This window comes from Mustela putorius, unplaced genomic scaffold (assembly GCF_011764305.1).
Source record: "Mustela putorius furo isolate JIRA1106 unplaced genomic scaffold, ASM1176430v1.1 tig00003909_pilon_pilon_pilon, whole genome shotgun sequence".
NCBI classification, from domain to species: domain Eukaryota; kingdom Metazoa; phylum Chordata; class Mammalia; order Carnivora; family Mustelidae; genus Mustela; species Mustela putorius.
The window spans coordinates 10,354,555-10,382,213 of record NW_025422057.1 but is presented as its reverse complement, the minus strand read 5'-3'; the positions used below and the strand labels follow the sequence as shown (position 1 = coordinate 10,382,213).

Genomic DNA, 27,659 nt, shown 5'->3' with positions numbered 1-27,659 from the left:
AGCACAAATCTGTCTTTATAATACAGTCCCCCAAAGAACTTCAAATGACTTTGTAGGACTAGTTGCAGAGATTCAATGAGAAGATACGACTTTGGAGGAGGGGAAAAATTGGGAGGATGATTTCATTAGCTTTGTCAGTTTGGGCATGAGGTGATGATAAGAAAGGAATTAGCATCCCTGGGGACTCTTAAGGGAATAAATAAATATTTTGATATAATTTGTGAGACAGTGTAATAAGGCCCAGCATGGATAATCTACAACTGTTGTTATGATGTGCTTACGGTTGGAAGTCAAATATCTAAACATTAAAAAAAAAAAAGTATTCCTGGTTATTATAAAAAGAGCAAAAATACATATAATTTCCCAGACTGTGATTTGTATAGGGGCTGTTGGCCTCAAGGACCAACAATGTGGTGGGCTTGGGTAGAGCTTTCTCAAGCCAATTTTGGGGGTAGAAGGTTGCTTCCATATATCTGGGCAGGGAAAGAGGAACAGCAGTATCTATCCTCTGGTGGGCCTGCTGTCCTTCCTGGTGGGGCAGGTCAGAAGGACAGGAGGCCATACTCCTAATCTGTACATATCCTCCAGAGACAAAGTGGGAATCTACCCCATGGATGGCAGAAGGGAGTATGTTTTCACCACATCAGAGCTGGGCAGATTCTCAGTCAGCTACCTCCATTCCCACAGGTCACACACATGGGGCCCACGAAGAGGGTCTCTCACCTGCGTTCTGCCAGCAAGTGCCATCCCTTACTCACTAGGAGGTCTTGGGCAAGTTGCCTTAGTTTACTGACCCTCAGCTTCCTCACCTGTAAAACAGGGGTGTTTGGGCATAGTGTGCTCCGGGACTCAGTGACATGACCCACAAACACGGTGCTCCTGAGAGTTGTCCCCCAGCTCTCTTGTCCTTTCTAACATAGATGAAGGAGGGAGCTCTCAATTTTTCTTTAAACAGTGCTAACTACCATAGGCTACCTGGGTTGCTATGGATTTATGAGAAGCTGAGAATTATGATTCTTTTGAAGAAAACCACATCCAGTTTTTCTTTCCTCTAAATTTCTCTGTGATACTGAGAAGACTCCTGGTCATTCTGACCTCTGGTGACCTGGACAACTTAGTCTTCACAGGGACTTGCCGCTCTGTTGTTCACTGACTCTGATATTCTGAGGGGGCTGAGGCCCTGGAGCGTGGTAAACCTTTCAGGGATTTTTGATTGAATGCTTTGTTTTTCCAGAAATGTGTCCCCATCGACACAGCTAGGTGGGGGGTTTTTTTGTTACTACACAGCCTGTCTTCCCTGGGCCTGAGATGACTCTTACAGGAATGTGACCGAAGTGGGTGAATCAGGGTTCTTCCCCATGAGCTGTTCTAGAATTGGGGAAGAGGGACTAGAACAATGAAATATAGCTCAAAATCTGCTGATAGGCATCTTGCCAGCCATTTGCTAGAAAACAGGCTGCAATGAGAGAGGAAAAAGCCAATGCACACAGAGAAGTAGAGAGCAAAGACCCAGCGAGAGTTCAATCAAGCCCTTGACTTTCTAATCCCAATATTCTAGATGCTTACTGCATTCCTCTCCTCTCTACAGCTTGGATATTTCCTTCTTTGGATTCTTTTAGTCAGAAAGCTCTCTTTTTGTCACTTGCAACCAAAAATCCTAACTTGGAGTCCCTTTTTATTTGACCTAAACACTTCTCATGTTTATTTGGGATGGCACAGTTGTCTTTATCTTGTTTTGTTTTATTATGGTAAGAACACTGAACATGAGATCCACCTTCTCAAAAAAATCACTTTGAGCATACAATACAGTATTGCTAATGATAGGCACAGTGATATACAGCAGATCTTTTGAATTATTCATGTTGTACAACCAAAGTTTATGCCCACTGATTGGCAACTCCCTGTTTCCCCCATTCCCAGTCCCTGGCAACTACCATCTTATTCATTGATTCTATGAGTTTGATTATTTTTTTAAACAAAAACAATCCCACAGCGTTTATTGTCCTCTGGTAATAACATAGAGGTAGTCAAAACAATACAAGCAAAAGTTTTAGAACTACATTTCCAACAAAAGACATCTAAAAAAAACAAACAACATGACCGTCTCAAGAATTTCTCACTTTGTTGATACTTTAGAGGAGGGTAATATTATCTCCTTTTAGCACGATCCAACCTAGTTGTTTTCCTGATTTTGTTTCAGAATGAATCTCTTTGGCATCACCTAATATAAGGTTCATGTACTCATCAAAACCAGTGATACACCCCTCTACCTGCATGGTCACTTGCTCATAAGGCCTCCCCTGAATCTGTGATTTACTTTGCAAGTATCTGAAGATGAGGTTGATGGGCTGAACCATCCTTCTGCACTCTTTGGCCCAGGCCACAGTGCACCCAGTGGAAGCTGACAAAGACCACCCATGAGTTTGACTATTTTAGGTGCCTCATGAAAGTGAAACCGTGTTCTCTTTGTCTTTCTGTGAATTCCATGAAGTTGCAGGATACAAACACAACACATAAAAATCAGTTCTGTTTCTAAACCATAGCAAGGAGCCACCTGAAAAGGACATTAGGAAAACATTTCCCTTTAAAATGGCACAAAAAAGAATATAACACTCAGGAATAAATTTAGTCGAGGAGATGAAAGATGTGTATATCGCAAGCTACAAAACATTGCTGAAAGAAATTAAAGACACAAACAAATGGAGTGACATCTTCTGTTCATGGGTTAGAAGAAGAATATTGTTAAAATGTCTATACCACTCAAAATGATACACAGATTCAGTGCAATCTCTATTAGAGGTAAGGGATCTGTACTCAAGGAACTACAGAACACTCATGAAAGAAATTGAAGAAGACACAAGAAGATGGAAGACCATTCCATGCTCTTGGATCGGAAGAATAAACATTGTTAAAATGTCTATACTGCCTAGAGCAATCTATACTTTTAATGTCATTCTGATCAAAATTCCACCGGTATTCTTCAAAGAGCTGGAGCAAATAATCCAAAAATTGGTATGGAATCAGAAGAGACCCCGAATTGCTAAGGAAATGTTGAAAAACAAAAATAAAATGGGGGGCATCATGTTACCTGATTTCAAGCTTTACTACAAAGCTGTGATAACCAAGACAGCCTGGTACTGGCATAAAAACAGACACATAGACCAGTGGAACAGAGTAGAGAGCCCAGATATGGACCCTCAACTCTATGGTCAAATAATCTTCGACAAAACAGGAAAAAATATACAGTGGAAAAAAGACAGTCTCTTCAATAAAAGGTGCTGGGAAAACTGGGCAGCTATATGTAGAAGAATGAAACTCGACCATTCTCTTACACCATACACAAAGATAAACTCAAAATGGATAAAAGACCTCAATGTGAGACAGGAATCCATTAGAATCTTAGAGGAAAACATAGGCAGTAATCTCTTCGCTATCAGCCACAGCAACTTCTTTCAAGATATGTCTCCAAAGGCAAAGGAAACAAAAGCGAAAATGAACTTTTGGGACTTCATCAAAATCAAAAGCTTCTGCACAGCAAAGGAAACAGTCAAGAAAATAAAGAGGCAACCCACGGAATGGGAGAAGATATTTGCAAATGACAGTACAGACAAAAGGTTGATATCCAGGATCTATAAAGAACTCCTCAAACTCAACACACACACAAAACAAACAATCATATCAAAAAATGGGCAGAAGATATTAACAGACACTTCTCCAATGAAGACATACAAATGGCTATTAGACACATGAAAAAATGTTCATCATCCCTAGCCATCAGGGAGATTCAAATTAAAACCACATTGAGATATCACCTTACACCAGTTAGAATGGCCAAAATTAGCAAGACAGGAAGCAACATGTTTTGGAGGGGATGTGGAGAAAGGGGAACCCTCTTCCACTGTTAGTGGGAATGCAAGTTGGTGCAGCCTCTTTGGAGAACAGGGTGGAGATTCCTCAAGAAATTAAAAATAGAACTTCCTTATGACCCTGCCATTGCACTTTGGGGTATTTACCCCAAAGATACAGATGTCGTGAAAAGAAGGGCCATCTGTACCCCAATGTTTATAGCAGCAATGGCCACGGTCGCCAAACTGTGGAAAGAACCAAGATGCCCTTCAACGGACGAATGGATAAGGAAGATGTGGTCCATATACACTATGGAGTATTATGCCTCCATCAGAAAGGATGAATACCCAACTTCTGTAGCAACATGGACAAGACTGGAAGAGATTATGCTGAGTGAAATAAGTCAAGCAGAGAAAGTCAATTATCATATAGTTTCACTTATTTGTGGAGCATAACAAATAGCATGGAGGACATGGGGAGATAGAGAGGAGAAGGAAGTTGGGGAAAATTGGAAGGGGAGGTGAACCATGAGAGACTATGGACTCTGAAAAACAATCTGAGGGTTTTGAAGGGGCAGGGGATAGGAGGTCGGGGCACCAGGTGGTGGGTATTATAGAGGGCATAGATTGCATGGAGCACTAGGTGTGGTGCAAAAATAATGAATACTGTTACGCTGAAAATAAATAAAAAATAAATTTTAAAAAATCCATGTCTTCATTTTTTTTTCAGAAATGGAAAGAAATTCTAAAATTCATATGGAACCACAAATTTCTTTAAATAGCCAAGTCTATCTTAAGAGAGAGGAACAAAGCTGAAGTTATCACACTTCCTGATTTCAAAGTATATTAAAAACCTATGGTAAATAAAACAGTATGATATTGGCATAAACACAGACATATATACCAGTGGCACAGAACAGAGAAGCCAGATATAAATCCATGCATATATGATCAACAGATCTCTGACAGGGGTGCTAAGAATACACAATGGGGAAAGGAGTCTCTTTAATAAATGGTGATGGGAAAAACGGGATATTCTCTTGCAAAGAATGAAATTGGACACTTGTTTTACACCATATATAAAAATCAGTTCAAAATTTATTAAAGACTTAAAGAGAAGGCCTGAAACTATAAAATTCCTAGAAGAAAACAAGGTAAAATCTTTGTGACATTGGTCTTGGCAATGATTTCATGGATATGACAACAGAATCATGAGCCACGAAACAAAAATAGTCTCATTTGAGGCTACATCAGACTAAAAACTTTTTGCACAGCAAAGGAAGCAACCAACAGAGTGGGAAGACCATTTATGGGGTGGAAGGAAATATTTGTAAGCCATATATCTGATAAGAGGTTAATTCTCAAAATATATGAGGAACTCCCACAACTCAGTAACAGGAAACCTAATAACCAAATATTCAAAGTGGGCTAACAGCTTGACTAGACACTTCTCCAAACTGGTCTTACAAATGGTCAACAAGTACATGGAAAGATGCTCAACGTCACTGGTGTCAGGGAATTGCAAATCAAAACCACAATGAGCTATCATTCTCACACCTGTTAGGTTGGCTGTTATCCAAAACACAAAAGACTGCAAATGTTGGTCAGGATGTAGAGTAATTGCAACCCTTGTACGCTACTGGTGGGATGGCATGGTTTTCAGTATTTTATTAAGCCTACCGTTACATTAGCCTTGGAATTCAGCTTCTGTTGCAACATGCTGTTACCGCAGGGGAAAACTGTGAGTCCCTCCGGAGTACGTAATCCTTACGTCTCTGGGCACAAAGACATCCTCTGTCTGAAGGTCTGAAAAAGAAAAAGAAAAAATCAGGGAGCAAGTTACCACTAGCCCAGCAGGTGGAGAGATCGAACTGTCTGGAATTCCTCAGATTACGCAGCCTATCAGCTACTGTCTGTTAGTGTGGAATTCATTACAGAGTAGACCTAACTTTCTGAGAAGAGAGCATGAATTTCTCCTTTAGTCAGTTTGAAAACATTTAAGGCAGACTTAAAAGTCAACAATGGCTATGGGCTCTGGAGTTCTGCATTCTAGCAAGGCCCTGCAGGGTTACCCTGGGGGCTCAGCTCTTAGATTAAACTGAGTGTTTTGTGAAGCATCAAAGACCCAACATTTCTCAAAAAGTGCCAGGGAGAATCTTGTTTCCCAGGCAACAGCTTTTCTATTGCTGTCCCTCAGCTGGCTCCCACAAATTAATCATGAATATAAATGAAATGCTTCTCAAGGTAAGTCACTGGTGCCCTGCTCTGCCTGTTGTGACAGCAGGGGAAAAAGAAAGGAAAAAAGAAACAGAATGAGGTCTTAACAAAATCAATGGTGCAACTCAAAGCTAAGTGTCCAGAGTATAGCTGAGTGGCTTTAATGCTGGTCAAAATAGGGTCCGCCAAACTCAGAAGCACATACTACAGAAGCATTTCCTGCCTTCACAGGAGTGGGTGCTTCTTGATAGGAGGTGTTCTTTCTGCATTTGATGCCATCTAGCAGGGAACGTGGACTGCTCATGCACTCTTGAAGCGTACCTTCAGACGCTGCTCATACCAGTAGTTTCAACTAGGGTTTCACTTTTGAAGTGTGTATTCTTTCCAATGTCAAAACATGTCAACTTGAGTGTTTGGGGTTGCGGTGATAGAAAGTCAACTCAAGCTGGATTAAACTAGAAATCCATTGTTTACTGAAGAAGTCCAAAGACAGGGTGTGCTTTGGGTGGGTTGGTGTAACTAGGCTCAAGATATAATTGAGACCCAGGCTGTCTCTGTGATTCTGCTCTGCGGTTCAAGGTCAACGGCATCCTAAAGCTGGTTCTCCTTCTCATCCGAGGGTGGCTTCTGGTAGCAACCAGACTGTGTGTTCTCCCTTGCTCATATCCAACAGAACAAAGGGAGGCCTGCTTCTGGAAGCCTTTCAGAGGAGCAGGGAAGAAAGTTATGGGAAATTTCCAGAAAAACCTTAGCATATTTCATTAACCTGAAGCATATCACAATACCCATTCCAAACTACTTCTTGGTAAAGAGGAAGGGAGTTCCCTTGAACAAATCAGGCACATGCCTAGAGCTATAGGTGGTAAAGTCAGCTTCTCCTGAGTTATAGAGATTATTTGGGAAGGGGGTAGATAGCTGAGTCAAATCTGAGCACTATTAGAAAAGACACAGGGCAAATATGTGGCTAGGCAGTCATGTATTTAGCTACTGTTGACCAGCTAAAAGTTTGAATAGCCCACTTTCCTTTCTAGGTTGCAGTTTCAATTCAAATACCATTTCTTGTTCAATTCTTCAAGTCCTACCTCTGGACTTGTTATGGATGGAATGTTTGTGTCTCCCTCCTAAAACTCACATGTTGAAATCCTAACCCCCAGGGTGGTGGTGTTAAGAGAGGGGACATTTGGGAGGTGATTAGGTCATGAGAAGAGCTGATTAGGTCATGAATGAAATGATTAGGTCATGAATGAAATCGTGCCCGTAGAAGGCACATGGGGAAGTTTGTCCTTTCTCTCTCTAATTATTTCTAAAGATATTTTTATACAGGTATCAGAAAGTATGGAGAATAATACAAGCTTTCAGATTCCAGCACCCAGAACTTTCTAAATGTTAGTTCAAATCTTTTCCTTTTTCAAAAAAATAAATGATGACGGTTAACGTGGAGGGTTCTTTCCCATCCCTTCTTCCCAGACCAAGGACTACTGTGAATTTGGTGAGTATAATTCCAGTCCATTGCTTGGGATGCATGTACATTGTTCATTTGTTTGTTTTAACCACTTTTTGAAGCCCACTGAAGTTTGTATCTTGTTTCCTCAGCCAGGCTTCAAGGTCTTTGAGCAGTGGGAAAACCACACTTACAGAAAGTTTACTATGTGCCAGATACCATCCTAAACACTTTACATACACTATCCCCTCTAATCCTCATAATCGCTTTATTATTTGGGCACTACCATGATTTTAGTTTTATGGATGAGGAAATAGAGGCACAAACAGGCCCAAGGTCAAGCAGCCAGTCAGTAGCTGAGGAAGCCTATGCTTATGCTCACCGTGTGGGCTGCCCTCCTTCCCTTTGTTCTTCTGACTGTTCACACAGCTATCACAAAAGGCCAGAGACCAGGGGGCTTATAAACAACGGAATGTATTCCTCCAGTTCTGGAGGTGGGAACTCTCAGGTCAGGGCGCCATCTTGTTGTGTGTTCAACATGGTGGAAGGAATGACTATCTCTCTGAAGTTTTCTTTTTTGTTTTTTTTTAAAGATTTTTATTTATTTGACAGACAGAGATCACAAGCAGGCAGAGAGGCAGGCAGAGAGAGAGGAGGAAGCAGGCTCCCTGCCAAGCAGAAAGCCGGATGCGGGGCTCAGTCCCAGGACCCTGGGATCATGACCTGAGCTGAAGGCAGAGGCTTTTAACCCACTGAGCCACGCAGGCGCCCCTCTCTGAGGTCCTTTTTATAAGAGCACCATCCCAGTGATAACGGCTCCACCTTTGTGATCAAATCACCTCCCAAAGAACCCATCTACTAATACCATCATATTGGGGGTTAGGTTTTCAACATATGACTGGGGGTGGGGCAGGTCACACACACAAACAGATCATAGCACTGCCCCTCACCTTGAGCCCTTCTACTGACAACCGTCACACTAACCTCAGGCTGTGATATTATCCTGCTCATCCTCTGGGCCTCAGAGGTCTGACACACTAGCTTGACTCTTTTATCCCCAGAAGGAATGAACTAGAAAAGAAAATCTGAAGAGGATGTTGGTTACTCCATAGCATCCTTTCTGGAATCTTTCTCATTAACAAGGACCACACAGAGGGGATCCCATGCTAGGCCTTGAGGTGAGGGGTACTGGGAACAATGCAGGCCCTCCTGACTTCTGGCCCCACACCAGGCTGTCGTAGCTGTGTGCTTGTATCTCTGTGTCAAAAACCATTTTGGCAGAAAATAAATCAATTTTAGGTACATCCCATAACAGTAACATACATTAACATGTCATTTTAATAATACTGAAATAATATTATAATTAATATCCACAATATACATGGCTATAGTAATTGTAACAGTTAACACTTATTTTTTAATTTTTGTTAAAATTTTTATTTTTTTACTTGACAGAGAGAGACACAACAAGAGAAGGAACACAAGCAGGGGGAGTGGGAGAAGCAGGCTCCCCGCTGATGTGGGGCTTGAACCCAGGACCCTGGGATCATGACCTGAGCTGAAGGCAGACACATAACGATGGAGCTACACAGGTGCCCCAACAGCTAACACTTTTATAGAACTTACCATGTGCCAGATTTTCTAAGCATGTATTCATTCAATCAGTCTTTACAACGATCTTATGAGAAAGCTGACCCCCATATTACAGATGAGAAAACTGAAGGACAGAGCAATGGAGAAATAGATGTTTATATCGGGGCACCTGGATGGCTCAGTTGGCTATGCGTCCAGCTCTTGGCTTTGGCTCAGGTCATGATCTCAGGGTCCTGAGATGGAGCCCTGTGTTGGGCTCCAGGCTCAGCATGGAGTCTGCTTGTCTCCTTCCCTCTGCCCCTCCCCCAACTCACTCACTGTGCCCTCCCTCTCTCTATCTAATAAATAGATAAATAAAATCTAAAAAAAAAAAAAGAAAGAAAGAAATGTTTTTATAGGTACTCATATAAAGAACTCAACAAATCATGCGTGCCCACTGAAGACTGAATTATACAAAGATGCCTATGGCAGGTTTCTGTTCTAAAGGAGCTTACAATTTTATTCAATCATTCATTCATTCATTCTTCATTCCAGACAATTCCAGACAATGCATTGAGCACCTACATATTGTGCCTATCACTGATCTAGTGAAGAAAATAAGAGACAGATTCCCTTACAACTGGGTGGGGAAGGCACTCAATAAAGAAATGAACAATAAAGAGATAAACATGGACTATGGTGTCAGGAGTGATAAGAACCGAGGTGGGAAAGTGGCAGGTAAGGGGGAGGATCACGAAGGGCTCATCTTCTAGGTGCTGGGAGGACCCTCTGGGGCGGAGAACTTCATAGCAAGTGTGTCTTTAATGTTGTCGAACTCTGTGGAGAAGAGCACACCAGGAACCCCAAATAGGTTTCCCTCCCTGCATCAAGGGGAACGTTCACCAGAGGAACCACTTGGAGTCCTGGTAGGAGGGAGTTGCACAGGACCTCTTGTAGGATATGTTTGTGCTGGATCATTCTAAGGAGGACTCAGGGAAGCAGGGCCTAGTTCCGGATTGCGTGTTGTCAAGAAGTGGATCAGTTCATAGATCCGTGTCTCACTCTGCTCAGGAGGCTGAAGAATGAAGGCGGCAGGAGCAGGTGGATGGCACTGACAAAGAGCAGCGATCCCCTGAAGGGATCCCTAATCACTTCTGCTGCCTAGGATGGCCTCACGTAGAAGCATTGTCCGCGTGGCTTTTCCTGCCCACAGAAAACACTGTTCACATCCTGATGATCAGAGGGGCTAATTTTCACTTTCTTAAGGCTCACTGTATGCCAGGCGCTGTCAGAAACACATTCAATCCCTACAACAACAGTGTTTAGTAGGTATTTTTCTCACATTACGAATTAATAAGTTGAGGTTCAAAAAGATGATGTGATTTAGTCGAGCAGGGTGGTTAAGTCTATGTCTGCCAGGCTCCAAAACCCACATTCTTAACCACTCCACCCTAATCCTGCTAACAGCAAAGTGTAAAGCAGATTGCATTAAACCTTACACATTACATATTCTCCCTCCCTCCCTGCCTTGGCACCCCCCTCCCCCCGTCCACCCCCTTTCCACTCCTTCTCCTACCTAACCGTGGATGTGTTTAGATATGCCGTATGTCCAGACCTTGTTGGTCAGCATTATGAGGGGCCAGAGTTTTTTTACCAGGCACAGTCTTTACCTAAAAGATAGTCAGAAGTTATCTCTAGGGAACAGAGAGTTGATGTAAATGCGGGTAGAGAGGGGGTTTAATCACACTGAATCTTCTGAAAGCTGACTTGGATTTTATGGGCTTTGCTTCCTGTGCGCTGTAAATGAACGCCATGAAGTCAGCCTTCTCCCCAAACCAGACTGGTGGAAACAATTCTATTTTAGATCGAAAGTGTGCTACATCATGCTTGGAAGACTTGAATCAAGAACAAACTTGGCAGACACACTCCACCTCACCTCTGTCGAGTGTCTCATATTCCCCGTTGTTCTGGGTTATGTGAAGATTGCTAAAGAAATAACGGAATTCTAAATATTTGAGCAACAGTGTGTGTGTGCTGCTTGCAAGTTTTGGTTACGTTTTTAGGGTAGAGATCATTGGCATTTCTTTGAGAAGGAAGGCTCTGTTCTAGAACTAGGGATCATGCTTATAAAACCCTAGCACGGGGGTACCTGGGTGGCTCATTAGGTGAAATGTCTTCCTTCTCCTCAGATCATGTTCTCAAGGTCCTGGGATCAAGCCCCGAGTTGGTTTTCTTGCTCAGAGGGGAGTCTGCTTCTCCCGTTCCCTCTGCTCCTCCCCACCCTGCTCGTGTTTTTTTCTCTCAAATAAATACATAAAAATCTTTAAAAAAAAAAAAACAAAAAAAACCCTAGCATAGGGCCCCACCTGTGACTGCAAAATTCAACTAAAAATTCTGTGTGCTTCCTCTTCTTCCTGAGCCCTGGGTTCTGCAATTTGCTTTTGTGTTTTGTTTTAAGGAAACTCTGCACCTGGGGACAACCCAACTCTCATCCCTCTGGGAAGACACTGTCCTTTCTTGGAGTCCGGCTACTCCTTAACCATCTGGGTTTTTAAAAAAATATTTTATTTATTTATTTGACAGAGATCACAAGTAGGCAGAAAGGCAGGCAGAGAGAGAGGAGGAAACAGGCTCCCTGCCAAGCAGAGAGCCCGATGCCGGGCTCAATCCCAGGACCCTGGGATCATGACCTGAGCCGAAGGCAGAGGCTTTAACCCACTGAGCCACCCAGGTGCCCCCCTTAAACATCTGTTTAAAACTCCTTCTCAGCAGCTGCTTTAGGAAAACCCAACCAGCAACCAACATCAGCAGAGGCTCCCTGGAGAAATGTCTTTTCAGGTAAGTATGGGGGGATGGATAGAGTTCACTTCTGGTGTCACCTGGGGCTTCTCTTGCTCTGAGTCTAAAGCTGTCTTGCTAGCATATGGGAAATGATGTAGTTCCTTCACCCAGATAATGAATATTGAGATGGTGTCACAGGAGGACTGGGGAGAGATATATGGGTACACCCTGTGATCGGACCCAGAATATGAGAGTATTTGTGCCTCATGAGAGTTATCAAAATTACCGTCTATGATAGAGTCTCTCGATGGTAGGAAGAGATCGTGGGGGAAAAGGCCCTGAGGATGTCAGCTGACTTCCTTCTTCAGGAAGCCCAGAGCCTGCTCATGAAGCAGAGGCTCTGATGAGCTCAACATGAACTTCTCTCTCTGGAGGTGACCCTAACACTGCTATTCAGCAACCAATTCTAAAGACCCAATAGGGTAAAGTAAGCTGGCAGTAAATTACACCAGACTCATGCCATCGTGAAAGAGCAGAGCTTCTCCCTCACTGGAAGAGGCCTCTTTCTGAATTTCAGTTTGCTTTTCCTGCCCACCAACCAGCCTTCTGCTGGAGCCGACCTCCATGACTCACCAGATGTATCATGGTAGCCCACACAATGTCACTCCTGTTCAAGGGACTTCCTTCTCAATGAGAGAAGTGTTTTTGGGAGATATGAGTCTTAGGGTCCATTGTCCTCTTTACAATCCAGAATTCTGCTAGTTTGGAGAAAGATAGTTGAACGTAATGTCAGTTTGAACCCTATGAAAATGAACATATTCAATCATTTTTTGATGTGGGAAAATGGCAATTTCACATGATTCAGTCCAGAAACGGGTGAACTGATTCGTTTGGATGAATCCTTCTTCTGAGTGTGCACTGCGGCATTTTGAGGTATAAGAGGGAGTGAACCTGCTTTCCAGGAGCCATTATTTGTAAGTGTCCGTGGAGGAAGAAGTGCACATGGGCACCCAGAAGAACAGGCCATGGTAGATGCTTGGTGTTTTTCACTGTCTAGCAACAGACACTTTTGGCACTAAGCCTTGAATCTGGAGATTCTAGAAAGACCTCCCAGAGTAGATACCAGATCTGATTTTTAAGGGAGGTGGAAGAGCTAGTCAAAGAAAGACAACAGGGTGTCCCAGACAGAAGAAACAGCATAAGTGAATTCCCAGCAGTGGGGGGAAAAGGGGGGCATTATCCTGGCTTACAGTGAGATCCACAAAGCCTGCCTCACTGCCCTATCCCCAGTGCTCACGGATGGGTGGATGGTCTCCAGCTGGACCCAGAGCACCAGCCCTAACAAGTGCTCTGTGAACATGTGTGACCTCAAATGAGGATGGGTTAGGTAGGTTGGGAGGAGAAGGGCAGTAGGCAGGGGAGGGCACCATTGCCCAGGGGGACAGATTTGATCCAGGAGGGCATTGGGAATGCAGGTTTCAGAGCATAAAGGAAATTTTTACTGTACCTGAAACACTGTTTTAGAAGAGTAAGAACTGTTCAGGGATGGAGAAGTTCCCCAGTTTAAAAATTGATGTTGTGTTATTATCACTTCCTCGAATCATTACAGTACCTATGAAGGGACCTACTATCTCCTATTGTAGATTAATGAGCCCTAAGGCAAATTCTGTAATACCAATATAATGCCGACATGAACATATTACCGCATAAAGACTGTTCTTATGGGCTAACTAAAGCAGAGAAGCAGTGGATTCCTCAATCATAAACACCATAAACGTCTTCCATAATGGCCGCTCCAAATACCCTTTCTGTTTGGGCTCTCAGCAGTAACTCACATCCCCCACTTCCAGGGCCCCCAGAGAGCGCTCAGCTAGGAAAGGCAAGACTCAAAACGAGAACATTTTAATATTGCTGCCATTTTCCAGATGGCAAGTTATGGTAGGAACTAAAACATTACCAACGTTTTTTTATATCTGTGATTTTATACATACATATATATATATGCATATATATATGTATGTATATATATATATTTTATACATACATATACATATATAGAATCAGAAGCATGTATTTCCATTTACTATACTGCTTCTCAATAAATAGCAGTATGTAGCTCATCAAGTTTTATAAAATGCTCTTTCCACAATTATGCAAGAATCCTAGTGGCTTTCCCTTTTAAAATATCTTAAGTGAAATTTAAGCCTGATCCAATAGAGAATTAGCTTTTATAACCGCTACATTCTGCCACGAGAAGATTAATGGCCATTTTCCTTTTCCACTTTCTGTTGAAACTCTTGCAAATGAGATAAAATGTAGGGAACTTGACACATAGTAAAGTCAGGCGTGGCTTTCCTAGTTAATCTGGCTGGAAACCCCCGGGTATTAACTTCACCTTCAAGAGAGCATCTTTCAGAGGTAGAAGCCCACTTGTCATTAATCAGCTTGTTTGGCAGCCACCGGCTAGGTGTGTCTTGAGGCAGATGCATGGGTCTGGCAGCAGTCTCCCACTGTCTGAACTAGCCTCCCAGGTGTGGGGCTAAATGACTCGCAGGGGAGGTGGGTTCCCTGCAGGATCCACATAGGCAGTGACTAAAGATTCTGGGACGTAGCTCCTGCTACACCAGTGCTCCCATGGGAACTGGAACAGGCCACTGAGAGGAGCCGGCTGAGAGGGGAGGAGGGCTGGTACCTCCTGCAGCTGCCACCTGGGTCATCCCCTGAGGGCTTCCAAAATGGCTCCTTTGCATTAGTTTCTGTGACTGACTCCTGGCCTAGAGTCAGACTCACTGTGACCACTACAGAACACTGCATCGTCAAATGGCAGTGGGACAGTCGAGCAATGACTGTTTTTTCCATTAAAAACATTAAATTCCTGTATTTCAAAAAAATTCACCAGAAAAGGGCAGATTAAGTTAGTAAAATACTTGCAAATGACAGTATCTTGTTCCCTAGTGGAGTATATTTACAAATAATTACATCGGATTACTGAGTGGGAAAGAAGGGAGTAAAAATAGTGCTTATGGTATGACCTCAATTTTATAAAAAGTAAAACATGTATATGCATTTTGAAAGGAAGACACAGTCACTTAAAAGAAGCCCATCTGACCAGTGATCATATAATTGATTTTTTTGTATTTATGCTTTTCTAAAGCTTCCACACTTTCTGTGTAATGCATTCCCACATTTACTTATTTTGTGATTTAGTAATTTTTAGCAAAACAGAGATCGTTATACTCCCTCCTATGAATTATTTTAGGGAAGTAACCTAATAGGATGGAAACCAACTATAGGCATAAAGATATTTACAGCAGCTTTATCTTCATTATTTAAGAAACTGGAAATGACTTCTATATCAGGCAACAGCAGAGTAGCTAACTAAGTCCACTCTACCAACTACTGTGGAGTCATTCAAATGATAATTATGATGACTACCTACATATTTCAAAAATAATTTTGATAGACTGATCAAAGAAAAAGATTGACAAGATGTGGAATATTATGCAACTATGTAAAATACATCTTCATTTGAACAACTGGGAGTAAATGTGTCAAGGTGATAATGGATACACCAGCAAGTGAAGATTACAGACACATTTCTAAAAATTATATTGTTCTTCATATTTCAAAAGAGTGAAACAAGCATTCTGAATAAATGCTTTCGGTATAGGTCAGGGTGGTAGGAGCCCCCTTGGTTTTATGTTGGTATTTGAGTCTCCTGATTCAGTCCATCTGCATTCAAGCCTCATCACAGGGCAGATCTGACTTACAAGTCAGTCAGTCACCTACCCTGGGCAGAAAGACAAGTGCAACCTTAGAGATTCAAAGTTAACAGAGACAACCCGGCATTTATTTTTAATTACAACAATTAGTGGAGCCTGCGAAAGACCAGACAGCGTTATAGAGTCTGTAAACCTGTTAGAGCGGCTCACAATCTATCTCCACCCAAGTCCAAGCTTGTGAAGAGCAAGAAATCAATGGGATCATTTTCCCTCCCAGAAATCATGATCATGTACCAGATACAATCTTGTTAGGTTAATCTAATTTATGAAATGCTATTCTGTGAACACATTGTTAAAGCACTGTTTACTTGGACTAATAAAATCTGATGAAGAAATCAAAAAAGAAAGTCCTCTAGTTTATTCTTCCTTTAAAAACAGCCAATAGCTAGATAAACGTGCACTGACAGAACCCACGTGGCCCCAAAAATGAGATAGGCTGGCAGGTCAATTTTGTAGACTGGCTGGAAAGAGAGAAAGGGCCAGAATGGGATACTGAGAGGCAAAGGGAGACCTGGGTCCTCACCCTTAGTAGCCAGGACAGCCATTACACTGGAGAATCTCACATGCATTTTTATCCCCTAAAATCACCCGGAGTCACAGATCTCGTGTCTGTCCAACTGCAAAGCCCTCCCCATTTCTAGCAACACCCTTCTTCCCCTCCTGTGCTAAGGGTCTAAGAGAAGCACATCCCTCACGTGACCTACTTGGGAGAAATGCATTTTGCCATGACTGCTTTCCTCCAAAAACATCCTTTAGTCTAATAAACCTCTATTACCATGTCACAAAGTGCAGCAACTAATCCATTGCATTGATATAAGTACTTGCAGTTTGTACATATTAAAGGCCATCAGCAATGACAGCGACCAAATAACAAGTCAGCCTGATGGTCATTCCTAAGGAAGGAAGGGGTGGGCAGAAGGAAAAATCCGAGGAAAGACAAAAAAGATGCCAAGTCGAGGCTGTCAGTCCAGTGCTCCCTTTAATGTGGCACCCATGTAACTGGGGGAATTTCCTTTAAAATGTTTTGACTGTGCTAAGCGTGCTCTCCTGGTCCCCATATCATCCCCTGGGAGAATTTCACAGCTATTTCTGTGTCTCATGAGGAGTGACTCTGTGTCCTGGACAGAACCTTGGCTTTGGAGTGAGAAAACCTGGGGGATGGAGTTTCGCCTCTGCCTCTGGCTAGAAGTGTGATCTTGGGTCAGTCACTTAACCTGTCTGAGGTTAAGTTCCTTCATGAGAACATGGAGTTGGTGATACCTACCACTAAGAAAGCAGGTTGGGTTTGGAATTCAAGAGCTTTTGTTTAAATAATAGAGGACTGCCTGATTGAAAATACTAATGTGTTAAGAAAATAACAAATGCGGTTGATGTCTTGGCACATATTGATGCCATGGTTGGTGGGGAACTGAGCAACCAACATCCAGAGATTTTGAGGGAGGATACAGCCTGAGAAGAGAGGCTCGGAGGACCCAGGTCTGGAAGAGACATGCGGTAGCATCATCCTAAAGGCACTCAAGCCAGTCCCCACAGCCACCCAAGGTGAGCCCCAAGCAGCATCTACTATAATAGTAGTGTGTGGTTCTCAGGACAGCCATCCCTGCCGGTGGCTCCTGGCAGAGCACCACACGGAGCTTGCCTGGCAGCTCTAACAGCCCATGTCTTTGGCTGTGGGAGGACAGCTTCATCTTTTAGAAAGTGCTGATTTGTTACTCCCACCCCAGGCCCACCTCAGCATGGTCTGTCCAGAACTGTGATTTCCAAACACTGCCTGTTGTGTTCCCTGTTGGTGACCCTTAAGCCTTTTTTTTTAAATCGCTGGTTGCCATGGTTTTGGTATCCTTATGACTGATAACAAATTCAATGCCACTTTTACCCAAATCCTTTTTAGTACTTCTCTCTCTTTTTTAAAAAAAGATTTTATTTATTTATTTGACAGACACAGATCACAAGCAGGCAGAGAGGCAGGCGGGGGCAGTGGGAGAGGGGAGCAGGCTCCCTGCTGAGCAGAGAGCCCGATGTGGGGCTCAATCCCAGGACTCTGAGATCATGACCTGAGCTAAAGGCAGACACTTAACCCACTGAACTACCCAGGTACTACAATTAGTACTTCTCTTGCAGGCTGTCCTTTAAAGAGGGAAGACCTTTCTTTGCATTCAAGGTGTTATAGCTTAGATAGGCCAGTGCTGTCCAGGAGGTCTAGATTCATTCCCAGTTCTGTCAGTAAACAGGAAGGTGCTTAGGAATCTAAGTGCTACATTAGCCTTTTAAAATATATTGTCTATTGTAATGCTCTTAATCATCCACGGATAATTATTCCCCTGCCTCTAAATAATAGAAGAAAAAGAAGAGGTTTATGGAGGTCAAGTATTCTGTCTGTCCAAGGTCACAACAAATGCTTTTCTTTTACTGATGATAACTGTCCATGACTCCCCCAGGAGAGGAGGGTCAGGAGAAGAAAATCCAGAGCAAGGATTAAAAAGCTTAGCTAACTTGGAAAGTCCTTATCTCACTGCCTAACACATGATTAAATCCTCAAAAAATGAAACTTTGTATTAGTAATAGAAGGGCATTAAAAAGACCTGTAAAGGATTACATACCATGCTTGGTTTCCACAGACTCATGCACACAGGAGAGCTAGAAGACATTTGGACAAGTGTGAAGGTCAGAAATTGAGCATGATTACCAACAGTGTGCCTGAAGCTGTTCATTAGCCTGCCATTTCAAGTGAAATAAATTAAAAGAAAAACACAAATTAAAGCTGTACAAATAGTAAAATAAGAAAAATAAAATGAAGGAAGTAATAAGTGATCCACAGATTTTTTCTCTTCGATCAATTTCATTATTCCTGGCGGGGGTGTGTGTGTGCCCTGTTCTCATACACAGAATTATGTTCCCTTACCTTTCCACAATTAGTCCAGAACCAGGTCACTGCTATCTTTCTTAGTTTGGGGAATAAGATCTTGACTGCACTGCTTAAACTTATTGGCAATATTTGCTCAGCCAAGTGGCTCAAATCTATGTTGTCACCTACAGAATGGGAGAAAGTTTTTCAAGTCTAATTAGAGACAATGTATCTAGAGCATACAAAGAACTTTTATAACTCAATAGTAAAAGGACAATCAAACTTGAAAATGAGCAAAGGATCTGAATAGACATTTCTTCAAAGAAGATATATAAACAGGGATTGAGCACATAAAAAGATGCTCAGTATCATTAGCCATCTGGGAAATACAAATCAAAACCACTTCACACCCACTAGAATGACTATAATAATAATTTAAAAAAGACAGAGATAAATAATGTTGTGGTGTGGAGAAACTGGAATTTTTATATGCTGATGAGAATGTTTCCTCTTTGGAAAACAGTCCTGCAGTTCCTCAAGAAGTTCAATATAGAGTTACCATATGAGTCAGCAATTCCACTCCTTAATATAAACCCAAGAGAAATGAAAAGACATGTTCACACAAAAAAAGTGTACAGGAATGTTCCTAGCAGTGGCGTTTGTTATAACTGGAAAGTAGAGACAACACAAATGCTCATAAATGGGGGAGTGGATAAATAAAAGGTGGTATATCCAAACGATGAAATGTTATGCAGTAATGAAAAGGAATAGGGTACGGATGCATGCTTCAACACGAACAAATCTTGAAAACATTACGCTAAAAGAAAGAAGCCAGGCATAAAGGGCTATGTGGGATATGATTCCATTCATATGAAACATCTAGAAGAGACATGTTTATAGAGACAGGAGAGCAGTGGCTGCCTAAGGATGGGGAAGGGGCCAGGGAGGTCGGGAAGAAATGGGGAGTGACTGTTAATGGGGGCAAGGTTTCTTTATGAAGTGATTAAAAACATCCTAAAACTGATGGAGGTGATGGCTGCAAAACTCTGTGAACATCGCCAAATTGTGCATGTTCAGTAGATGAATTATAGGGTTTATGAATCCTATCTCTATAAATCTGTGTTCTTGATTAATCCTGTGCTTCCAGGCAGCTGGAGTTCACTGCATGTGGGCTGTGGAGTGGGTTGTGTTATGGAGGGCAGCAGGCTGTGGCCGGTAGTTAACAGCTTGAGTTTTGGAATCAGACTCACCCGAGTTCCAACACTGGCTCTGCCTCCTGTTGGCCGCATAACTTTAGACAACTCTATGAATCTTCATTTTTGTCATCTATAGGACACTTGTGATCATGGTCTTGTGAATTTGAGTCAATTAAGGGAGCTGATACAGGTAAAGGGTAGATCATAGCACCTGACATTTCAGGAGTCTTCAGCAGTAAGGTATCGACTTCATCATCTTCATCCTCAACATCTCCATCATGTTCAAATCTCCATCATGTTCTATTTACCATCATTTTTTCTGACACAACCTTGGAAAGTAAATGAAGTAAGTGCTTTGTTCAGTTATCTATTATTTCCATCTTTATCCCTAAGCAGACTAGCAATCAGAAATATCACCATTGGGGTAGCTCAGGTCCTAGGATCTAACCCCCCACATTGGGCTCCCCACTCAGCAGGGAGTCTGCTTATCCCTCTCCCTCTGCCTCTCCACCCCTCACCCGTGTTCATACTCTCTCTTACTCATGCTCTCTCTTACTCTCTCTCTCTCAAATAAATAAATAAAAAAATTTTTTTAAAGAACTATCACCATTATACACTCTACACTTGAACAATGAGGGGTTTGGAGTGCCAACCCCCATGCAGTTGAAATTCTGCATATAAATTTTGGATCCTCCAAAACCTCACTACTGATAGCCCACTGTTGACTGGATGCCTTACCGATAACATAAGTAGTTTTTTTGTTTTATTTTTAAAGATTTTATTTATTTATTTGACAGGCAGAGATCACAAGTAAGCATAGAAGCAGGCAGAGAGAGAGAGAGGTGGAAGCAGACTCCCTGCTGAGCAGAGAGCCCGATTCGGGGCTCTATCCCAGGACCCCAGGATCATGACCTGAGCTGAAGGCAGAGGCTTTAACCCACTGAGCCACCCAGGAACCCCTAACATAAATAGTTGGTTAACACATATTTTATATGTTATATGTTATATACTGTATTCTTACAATAAAGTAAGCTAGGGGAAAAAAAAGAAAACCATGAGGAAGAGAAAATACATTTACAGTCCTATATTTACTGAAAAACATCTGCATATAAGTCGAGTCCAAACTCGTGTTGTTCAAGGGTCACTCATACTCTTATCTCCACCAATTTTAAAAGAAAGAGAGGAAAAAAAGTCACTCTAATTTATGGATGCAAGTTATATAGCACTGGATAGATGCTCTGGGTCCCCATTACCATGATTTGGAGTTGATGTCTGCATAGGCATGAGGCAATATAGTAGTTTTTCAAGAATGGAAGAGGAGTGTAGGTTCTGTCCTATTAAAGAGATCAATATTTCAGCCTGTTCAATAATCTGTCTCCACACCGGCCAAGACAGATGCTTCAGAGAAGGCCATAAATATCCATTACCATATTTAATTCATACTCTTGTACCATGGGAAACATACCCTTGTCCCAGTCCCAGCTGGTTATCCATCCTTGCCCTGAGTACTCAACATTCATGTCCTCGAGGTAGCTTGCAGATTTAAACTAATTAATCCCTCTTCCTCTAAGAAGGTTACTTGCTGTTCTTCTCCATCTGTGAGCGCCATCACTGACTCCTCGTTGTCACCTCAAACCTTGATTGACCTTATGCTTGTGGTCATTTAAAACTCCCACTCCTGGGGTGCCTGGGTGGCTCAGTGGGTTAAAGCCTCTGCCTTCAGCTCAGGTCATGATCCCAGGATCCTGAGTTCAAGCCCTGTATCAGGCTCTCTGCTGAGTAGGGAGTCTTCTTCCCCTCCTCTCTCTCTGCTTGCCTCTCTGCCTGTCAAATAAATAAATAAAATCTTAAAAAAAAATAAAACTCCTGCTCCTTTAATCATTTATTGAGGACCAACTGCATATCAGGATGAATGGTTGGCATTGTGGACAAAGAAGATTGGGATTTGGTTTCTTTATGAAAGGAGTTCAAAGTCTAGAAGGGTGTACTTTTTCTCTGTTATTGCAGTTACCTAAAAATACATTAGTCTCCCTTTCTAGACATACATATATGCAGATAACAGTCAAGTAGGGTATGTATATTGAAATAACACAGTATAGCACAGGAGAGTGATTTCACAGAGGTCACTATAAAATATTTCCACTCATATCACATTGGCCAGAATTTAGTCCTATGGCTTGATCTAGTTGTAAGGGAAGCTGGGATATGTGTTCATTTCATAGAATGACAATGTGCTCAGATACAATTGGTGCTTCTGTCCCTATGAAAGAAGGGGAAAATGAATTTGGGGAGCCAATTCATAAGCTCTGTCACAGGAAGCATCAAAGAGTTTTAATAAGGGAGTGATAAATTTAAACCTATGGTTATTGGCATCTCTGATTGCCCCAAAAGCAGTAGGGAAGGATGTGGAGCAGGACGGAAAAGGGAAGCAGCAGCAGTAGTCAGAGAACAATTAAGAGACAAAACGCACTCACTGACTTTAACTACTAAGACACTTTTGGAGATGATCTTTGAAAAAGCTGTTTTCTCAGAGTGAAAGGTGCACACACACACACACACACACACACACAAACAAACAACCCTGAAGTGACAACATCACCAATTATTTTGTCCTTTGTGTCAAATACATTGGAGAAGAAACAGACATCTGCCAAAAATTATTGCTGGGAAAATATCATGGCAAGTGTTAACAGTAAAGGGTATTGTGAAAGATTCAAATGAGGTAAGGATTGTAAGAGTGTCCCTAAACAGAGTGGGATGGATGCCCATGCAGAAGTAGTACGACCTCTGCCCCTCTCCTGCTTCAATCCTCCCAACACCAGGAACTTCTGACTTTTGTCAGTTCCAACTCCATCACTTCCTGGGATGCATCATTCTATTTTGAACCAAAATAAGGAGAATATAACACCTGTTAGCTAGATAGCTACACGTGTATCAGATGGTGACTGCAAACTCTGCCAGCACCAATCTTAAATCTTTCCCAACAAGTATGTAACCTTGCGGTTTTTGCCTTTTTCAGACTGAGCTCCCACTCCCTGGCAATTCAGAGAATACATTTGATTTCAGCGAACTCTGTGCTCCATGGATTACAACCCGTAAAATCCCAAATAAATGCTTTAGTTGCTTTACACACTCTTCTTATGGATCAACAGTGTAGATGATGCCCTGAGCACAGAGGAGAGAGACAGAGCAGAACGTGCAAAATGAAAGCTGCCCCCCCCCGCCCCCCAGCAGCTGGCCGCAGGAGTCATGTATTTTTTCAAGTATTTTCAAGACCAGAAGTGGAGTGATCTCCAGATTTAGAAATTGTTTATTTTAGAGCCATTCATCTCATTCCTTCTATCCATTTCACCCCGTCATGTTCCTCTATTTGTTCTATAACTTCTTGAGAGCCGGGGTTCTCCGCTTCTCCTCTTCGCCTCACACCCGATGCCTACGACAGTGCCTGGCATTCGGTCGCTGTCCTGAGCTAACAGACCAAAGTCAGAAAGGCTAACTGGGGCTTTCAGCTCTTGCTTTTCAGGATTTCCTGCAGGGTACAGAGGCCTACGCAGTCCCAACGTGAAGAAAAGAGTGGAAAGCAGCACAGCCCCTCCCTGCTCGGGCTGGCAGCACCAAGTGGGCGGCGGGCGGACTTGGAAGGAGCCTGAACAGGCTGAGCCCGGAACCTGAAGAAGGCGGAATCCAAGGTGGTGGACACTTGCACCCGACGGAACCAAACGGCGGCGCTCACGGAGCCACCCGGACTCTGTTAGGAACGGAAGCGCAGGGGCCGCCGCTTCCTGGTTGCCGGTGGGCGCCGAGGGCCCGGCTGAGCTGAGGCGATGTTGCCCTTCACTGTGAACTTCAAGGTGTCGGCGCGCACCCTCACGGGGGCCCTCAATGCTCACAACAAGGCGGCGGTGGACTGGTGAGGGCGCCGGGCTTGGAGGCCGCCGGGCTGGGCCATGAGTGTGTAGGGGAAGGGGAACAAGAGGTTTCAGCCCCTGGCGCCTTTGGCCTCGCCAAGCCTGGGTGCTGCCCTCGCGCTAGAGGTTTTCTTCCAGTGCTGGGTTTTTGTTGTTACTGTGAAAACAGGAAATGCCCCAGGTGTGAACCTTCCCTGTGCGAATGGAGTGGCCCTGTTTCTCCCGGGCGTGTTTCTCTTTCCCCATCCCGTCCGCCCGTCTTCACCTGCGCTCCCCCCTCCAGGCTCCTCTCCCTCCACCGCCAGCTCCCCTGTCCCCGTCTCCTCCCCAGTTTATCTTTCCCTTTTCTCTCCTTCATATCCCCGCTGCTTACCTTTCGTCATTCCACAGCTTGCCCGGCCCCGTGCCAGGCGCCTGTCCCCGCACCTGTCCCCTCCCCTTGACCTTCTCACTGTAAGCTAGCACTGCACCTCTGGACGTTAGTGCTTGGATCGAAAGCGGAATTCTGCGGGGGGGGGGGGGGGGCTGCTGGGAATGTTGGCCAGAGGGAGGAAACCTTCTGTCCAGTGTGTGTCCTTGTATCTGGTTGGAAGGGCCAGGACTAGTCCCAGATGCTTACGGAACATGATCTCGGGGACTTTGGTGGTGGGTGCTCAGGGGTCCAAGTTGAATAAGACAAGGTGCGCGTCCTTAAAGACAAATAGACGGCAGGGGTTTGTCTATACGTCTTCAGGGGTGTATGTGCATGTGCATGTCACTTAGAGTCTTTTTTTTTTTTTTTCTCCACATGAAAAACGAATGTCAGCATTTCTAGGTTAGCCGGACATTTTATTTAAATGGGATAAGGCAAAAAACTGGCCTGTATGCTTCGATAATGATTTTGTTCATGGTAGTACGTGTTAGATTTGTGATTGATTCTGGCATGCCTCTTGGCAAGAGAGAAGTCTTTGTTTTGTGCTTAAATTTTAATATCACTGTTTTGTTAGGGGCTGGCAAGGCTTAATTGCTTATGGATGTCACTCACTTGTGGTAGTGATCGATTCCAATACTGCCCAAACTCTTCAAGTTTTAGAAAAACATAAAGCTGATGTGGTCAAGGTAAGTCAAATCCCACTTTCATCCTATAACATGTTGCCTATTCTGAAGTTTTAAATATCACTAGATGCTTATTAAGTAATATATGTAAATGTTAAATAGCTTTTAAACATAATAATTCATTTGGGGTAGCCTCACAGTTCCATATAAATGATTTAATGACAGTCCAGGATGAGCTATTAAATACTAGGTCTTAGGTGATTTTAAAGATGATGGATAACACCTGTTCCGCCATTTACCAGAACACTTATTCATTCATTAGTTTTGAGCACTTAGCATATGCTAAGGATATAGAGATGAAAGTCATCAAGCAATCCGTTGTCTAGTGAGGAACAATGAAGACACAGACATACAGTATGCTAAGTGAATGCATAGGGACAAAGGAGGCTACATAACACCTAGTTGTAAGGATCAGGGGAGGATCACAGGAGTCTTTCCAGTTTAGGGACTGGTAAACAGTAGTTAACCAAGTGAAGAATGGGAGGAGTACCACAGGTAAAAAGAAGACTGTACACAGTGGTAAGTAGTGGGGTATAAAGATGGCTAGAAGTTGGGATATGGCCAAAGGATGATAGAAGGGGAAGCATCCAGGGAAATTGATCTGTCCTAAAAGTGTTAGAAGGTTCTAAAGGAATTTGGATTTTTAACTAGGCAATTGATAAGGCTGTGTTTGTATTCTAGAAAAATTTACTCTGGCAGCAGTGGAGGATTTCTTGCAGAAAGGCAAGATGAGGCAGTGGGATCATTTAGGAGACTTCTGCAGAAATTTTGGCAGGAAATTCTAAGGGCCTAAAATAAAGCTGAGGCAGGAAGGAGTCATATTCAGGAGCTGCTGAAGAAATAAACTGGATAGCTTTTATAGTCATCAGCTTAAGGAGAGTCAGGGACTAGAATGATTCCAAGTTCTCTTTGAATAACCAAATGATAGCGTGGCTATGACAAGGGGAATAGGTGTGAAATCAGTGAGTTTAAGTTTTCAACATGCAAAGTCTGAGACGCCTGGTGCAATTGAATTACAGTGATCTGAAATCTTAGGGAAGATTAGAGATCAAGATCTGGGGGTTTTGGTTTATTTCTTTTTGATAACAGCTTTATTGAGATACAGCATAAAATTTACCAGCTTATAGTGTACAATTCCATGGTTCTTAATATAGTCAGAATTATGTAGCCAGCACTGCAGTTACATCACACTGAGAAGAAACCCTGCATCTGTTAGTAGCTGCTCCCCATCCCCTCATTCCCGTCATCCTTAGGTATCCAGTAAAATACTTTCTGTCTCTAGATTTGTCTATTCTAGAGACTTCATATAAATGAAATGACACAATATGTGTCCTTTTGTGCCTAGCTTCCTTCCCCCTTCATTCAAGGTTCATTTGTGCATTAGCATGTGTCAGTACTCTGTACCTTTTTATTGGTGAATAATATTCTACTCTACCAGTATACCACATTCATGTATTAATGGACATTTAGATATTTCTCACTTTTTAGGCATTATGAATAATGTTGCTGTGAACATTAATTACAAGTTTTTGTGTGAACATGTGTTTTCATTTCTCTTGAGTATGTAAAGAGGAGTGAAATTTCTGATTCATATGGTAACTTTGTGTTTAACTTTTTGAGAAACTTCCAGATTTTCCAAAGAGGCTATACCATTTTACGTTCCTACTAGCTGTATATGAGGATTCTAGTTTCTCCACATACTCACCAACATTTGTTATTATCTGTTCTTTTGATACTAGCCATCCTGTTGGATGTGAAGAGGTTCTCACTGTGGTTTTGGTTTCCATTTTCCTGGTGGCTAATGATGTTGGGCATCTTTTCATGTGTTAATTGGACATTTGTATATCTTCTTTGAAAAGTGTATGTTCAGTCCTTGGCACATTTTAAATCGTCTTTTAATTATTGAGCTATTAGAATTCTTTATGTCTTTTACATAGAAGTCCTGTATGAGATGCATGCTTGGTAAATATTTTCTCTCATTCTGTAAGCTGTCTTATACTTTCTTGATGATGTCCAGTGAAACAGTAAAGTTTTTAATTTTGATGTCCAATTTATCTATTTTTCTTCTTTTTCTTCCATTGTTAAGATTTACACCTTTGTTTTCTTCTAAGAATTTTATCATTTTAGCTCTTGCATTCAGGTTCTTGATCATTTTGAGTTAATTTTTATATGTAATGTGAAGTAGGGAGAAATGCAGCTGATTTTTACATATTGACCTATGTCCTGTCGTCTTGCTAAACCCATTAGATCTAGTAACTTTTGAGGGGATTTTTTACATAGACAATTATGTTATCTGCAGATAATGACAGTTTAGTTTTTTTCATAATCTGTGTGCCTTCTATTTTTTTTTTTCTTGTCATATTGCATTGGCTAGGGTTGGTACTATAACATACAGGAGTAGTGAGATGATACTCTTGTCTTATTACTGAGCCTGGGGTGAAGGCATTCAGTCTCCTGCCATTAAGTAGACATAGGGATTTATTTTGAAAAAATATATTCTCCCTCCCCTCCATTTCCCTGATCTTTTTGGCATTTCTGGCATTTTTTTTTTTCTTTATGTGGATCCAAGTTTCAGTCTGGTATTATATTCCCTTTGCCTGAAGAATTTCCTTAAAGTTCTTGAGGTGTTTATCTAATATAGGTTGAGTCTCTTGGTTTTTATTCGCCTATGAAGATGTTTCACCCATTTTTGATCTTGTGATACTTGAAAGATATTCCACTGTCTTTCAGCTTGCATAATTTCTGTGAGAAATTCTTATCTTTATTTCTCTACCTGCAATGTATGTTTTCTTGTCTGACTGCCTTCAAGACTTTCTCTTTATCCTTAGTTTTCAGCAGTTTGATTATGATATATCTAGGTGATTAAAAAAATACCACACACACACACACACACACACACACACACTGCTTGGGGTTTACCTGAATGGAATTCAAGCACTTATATACATAGATGCAATCAGTTCTTATCCTTGATAGT

The 27,659-nt window shown here is 42.3% G+C and overlaps 1 protein-coding gene across 5 annotated transcripts in view; it reads left to right on the top strand.

Annotated features, from left to right (window-relative positions):
- Window positions 1–23,425: 23,425 nt before the first annotated feature.
- The window catches only part of WDR11 (WD repeat domain 11), a 64,595-nt gene continuing 60,361 nt past the window's right edge, over window positions 23,426–27,659 (top strand). For 4 of the 5 annotated variants that reach the window (XR_006603289.1, XR_006603288.1, XM_045069053.1 and 1 more), the window contains exons 1-2: window positions 23,426–23,589; window positions 24,574–24,685. Coding sequence is in view for 2 of the 5 variants with exons in the window: in XM_045069053.1 (XP_044924988.1) it covers window positions 23,504–23,589; window positions 24,574–24,685 (198 nt within the window). In the remaining 3 variants the exon portion in view is untranslated. Of the gene's footprint in view, window positions 23,590–23,635; window positions 23,769–24,573; window positions 24,686–27,659 lie in introns of those variants that run through there. The other variant, XM_045069054.1, reaches the window with a different exon arrangement.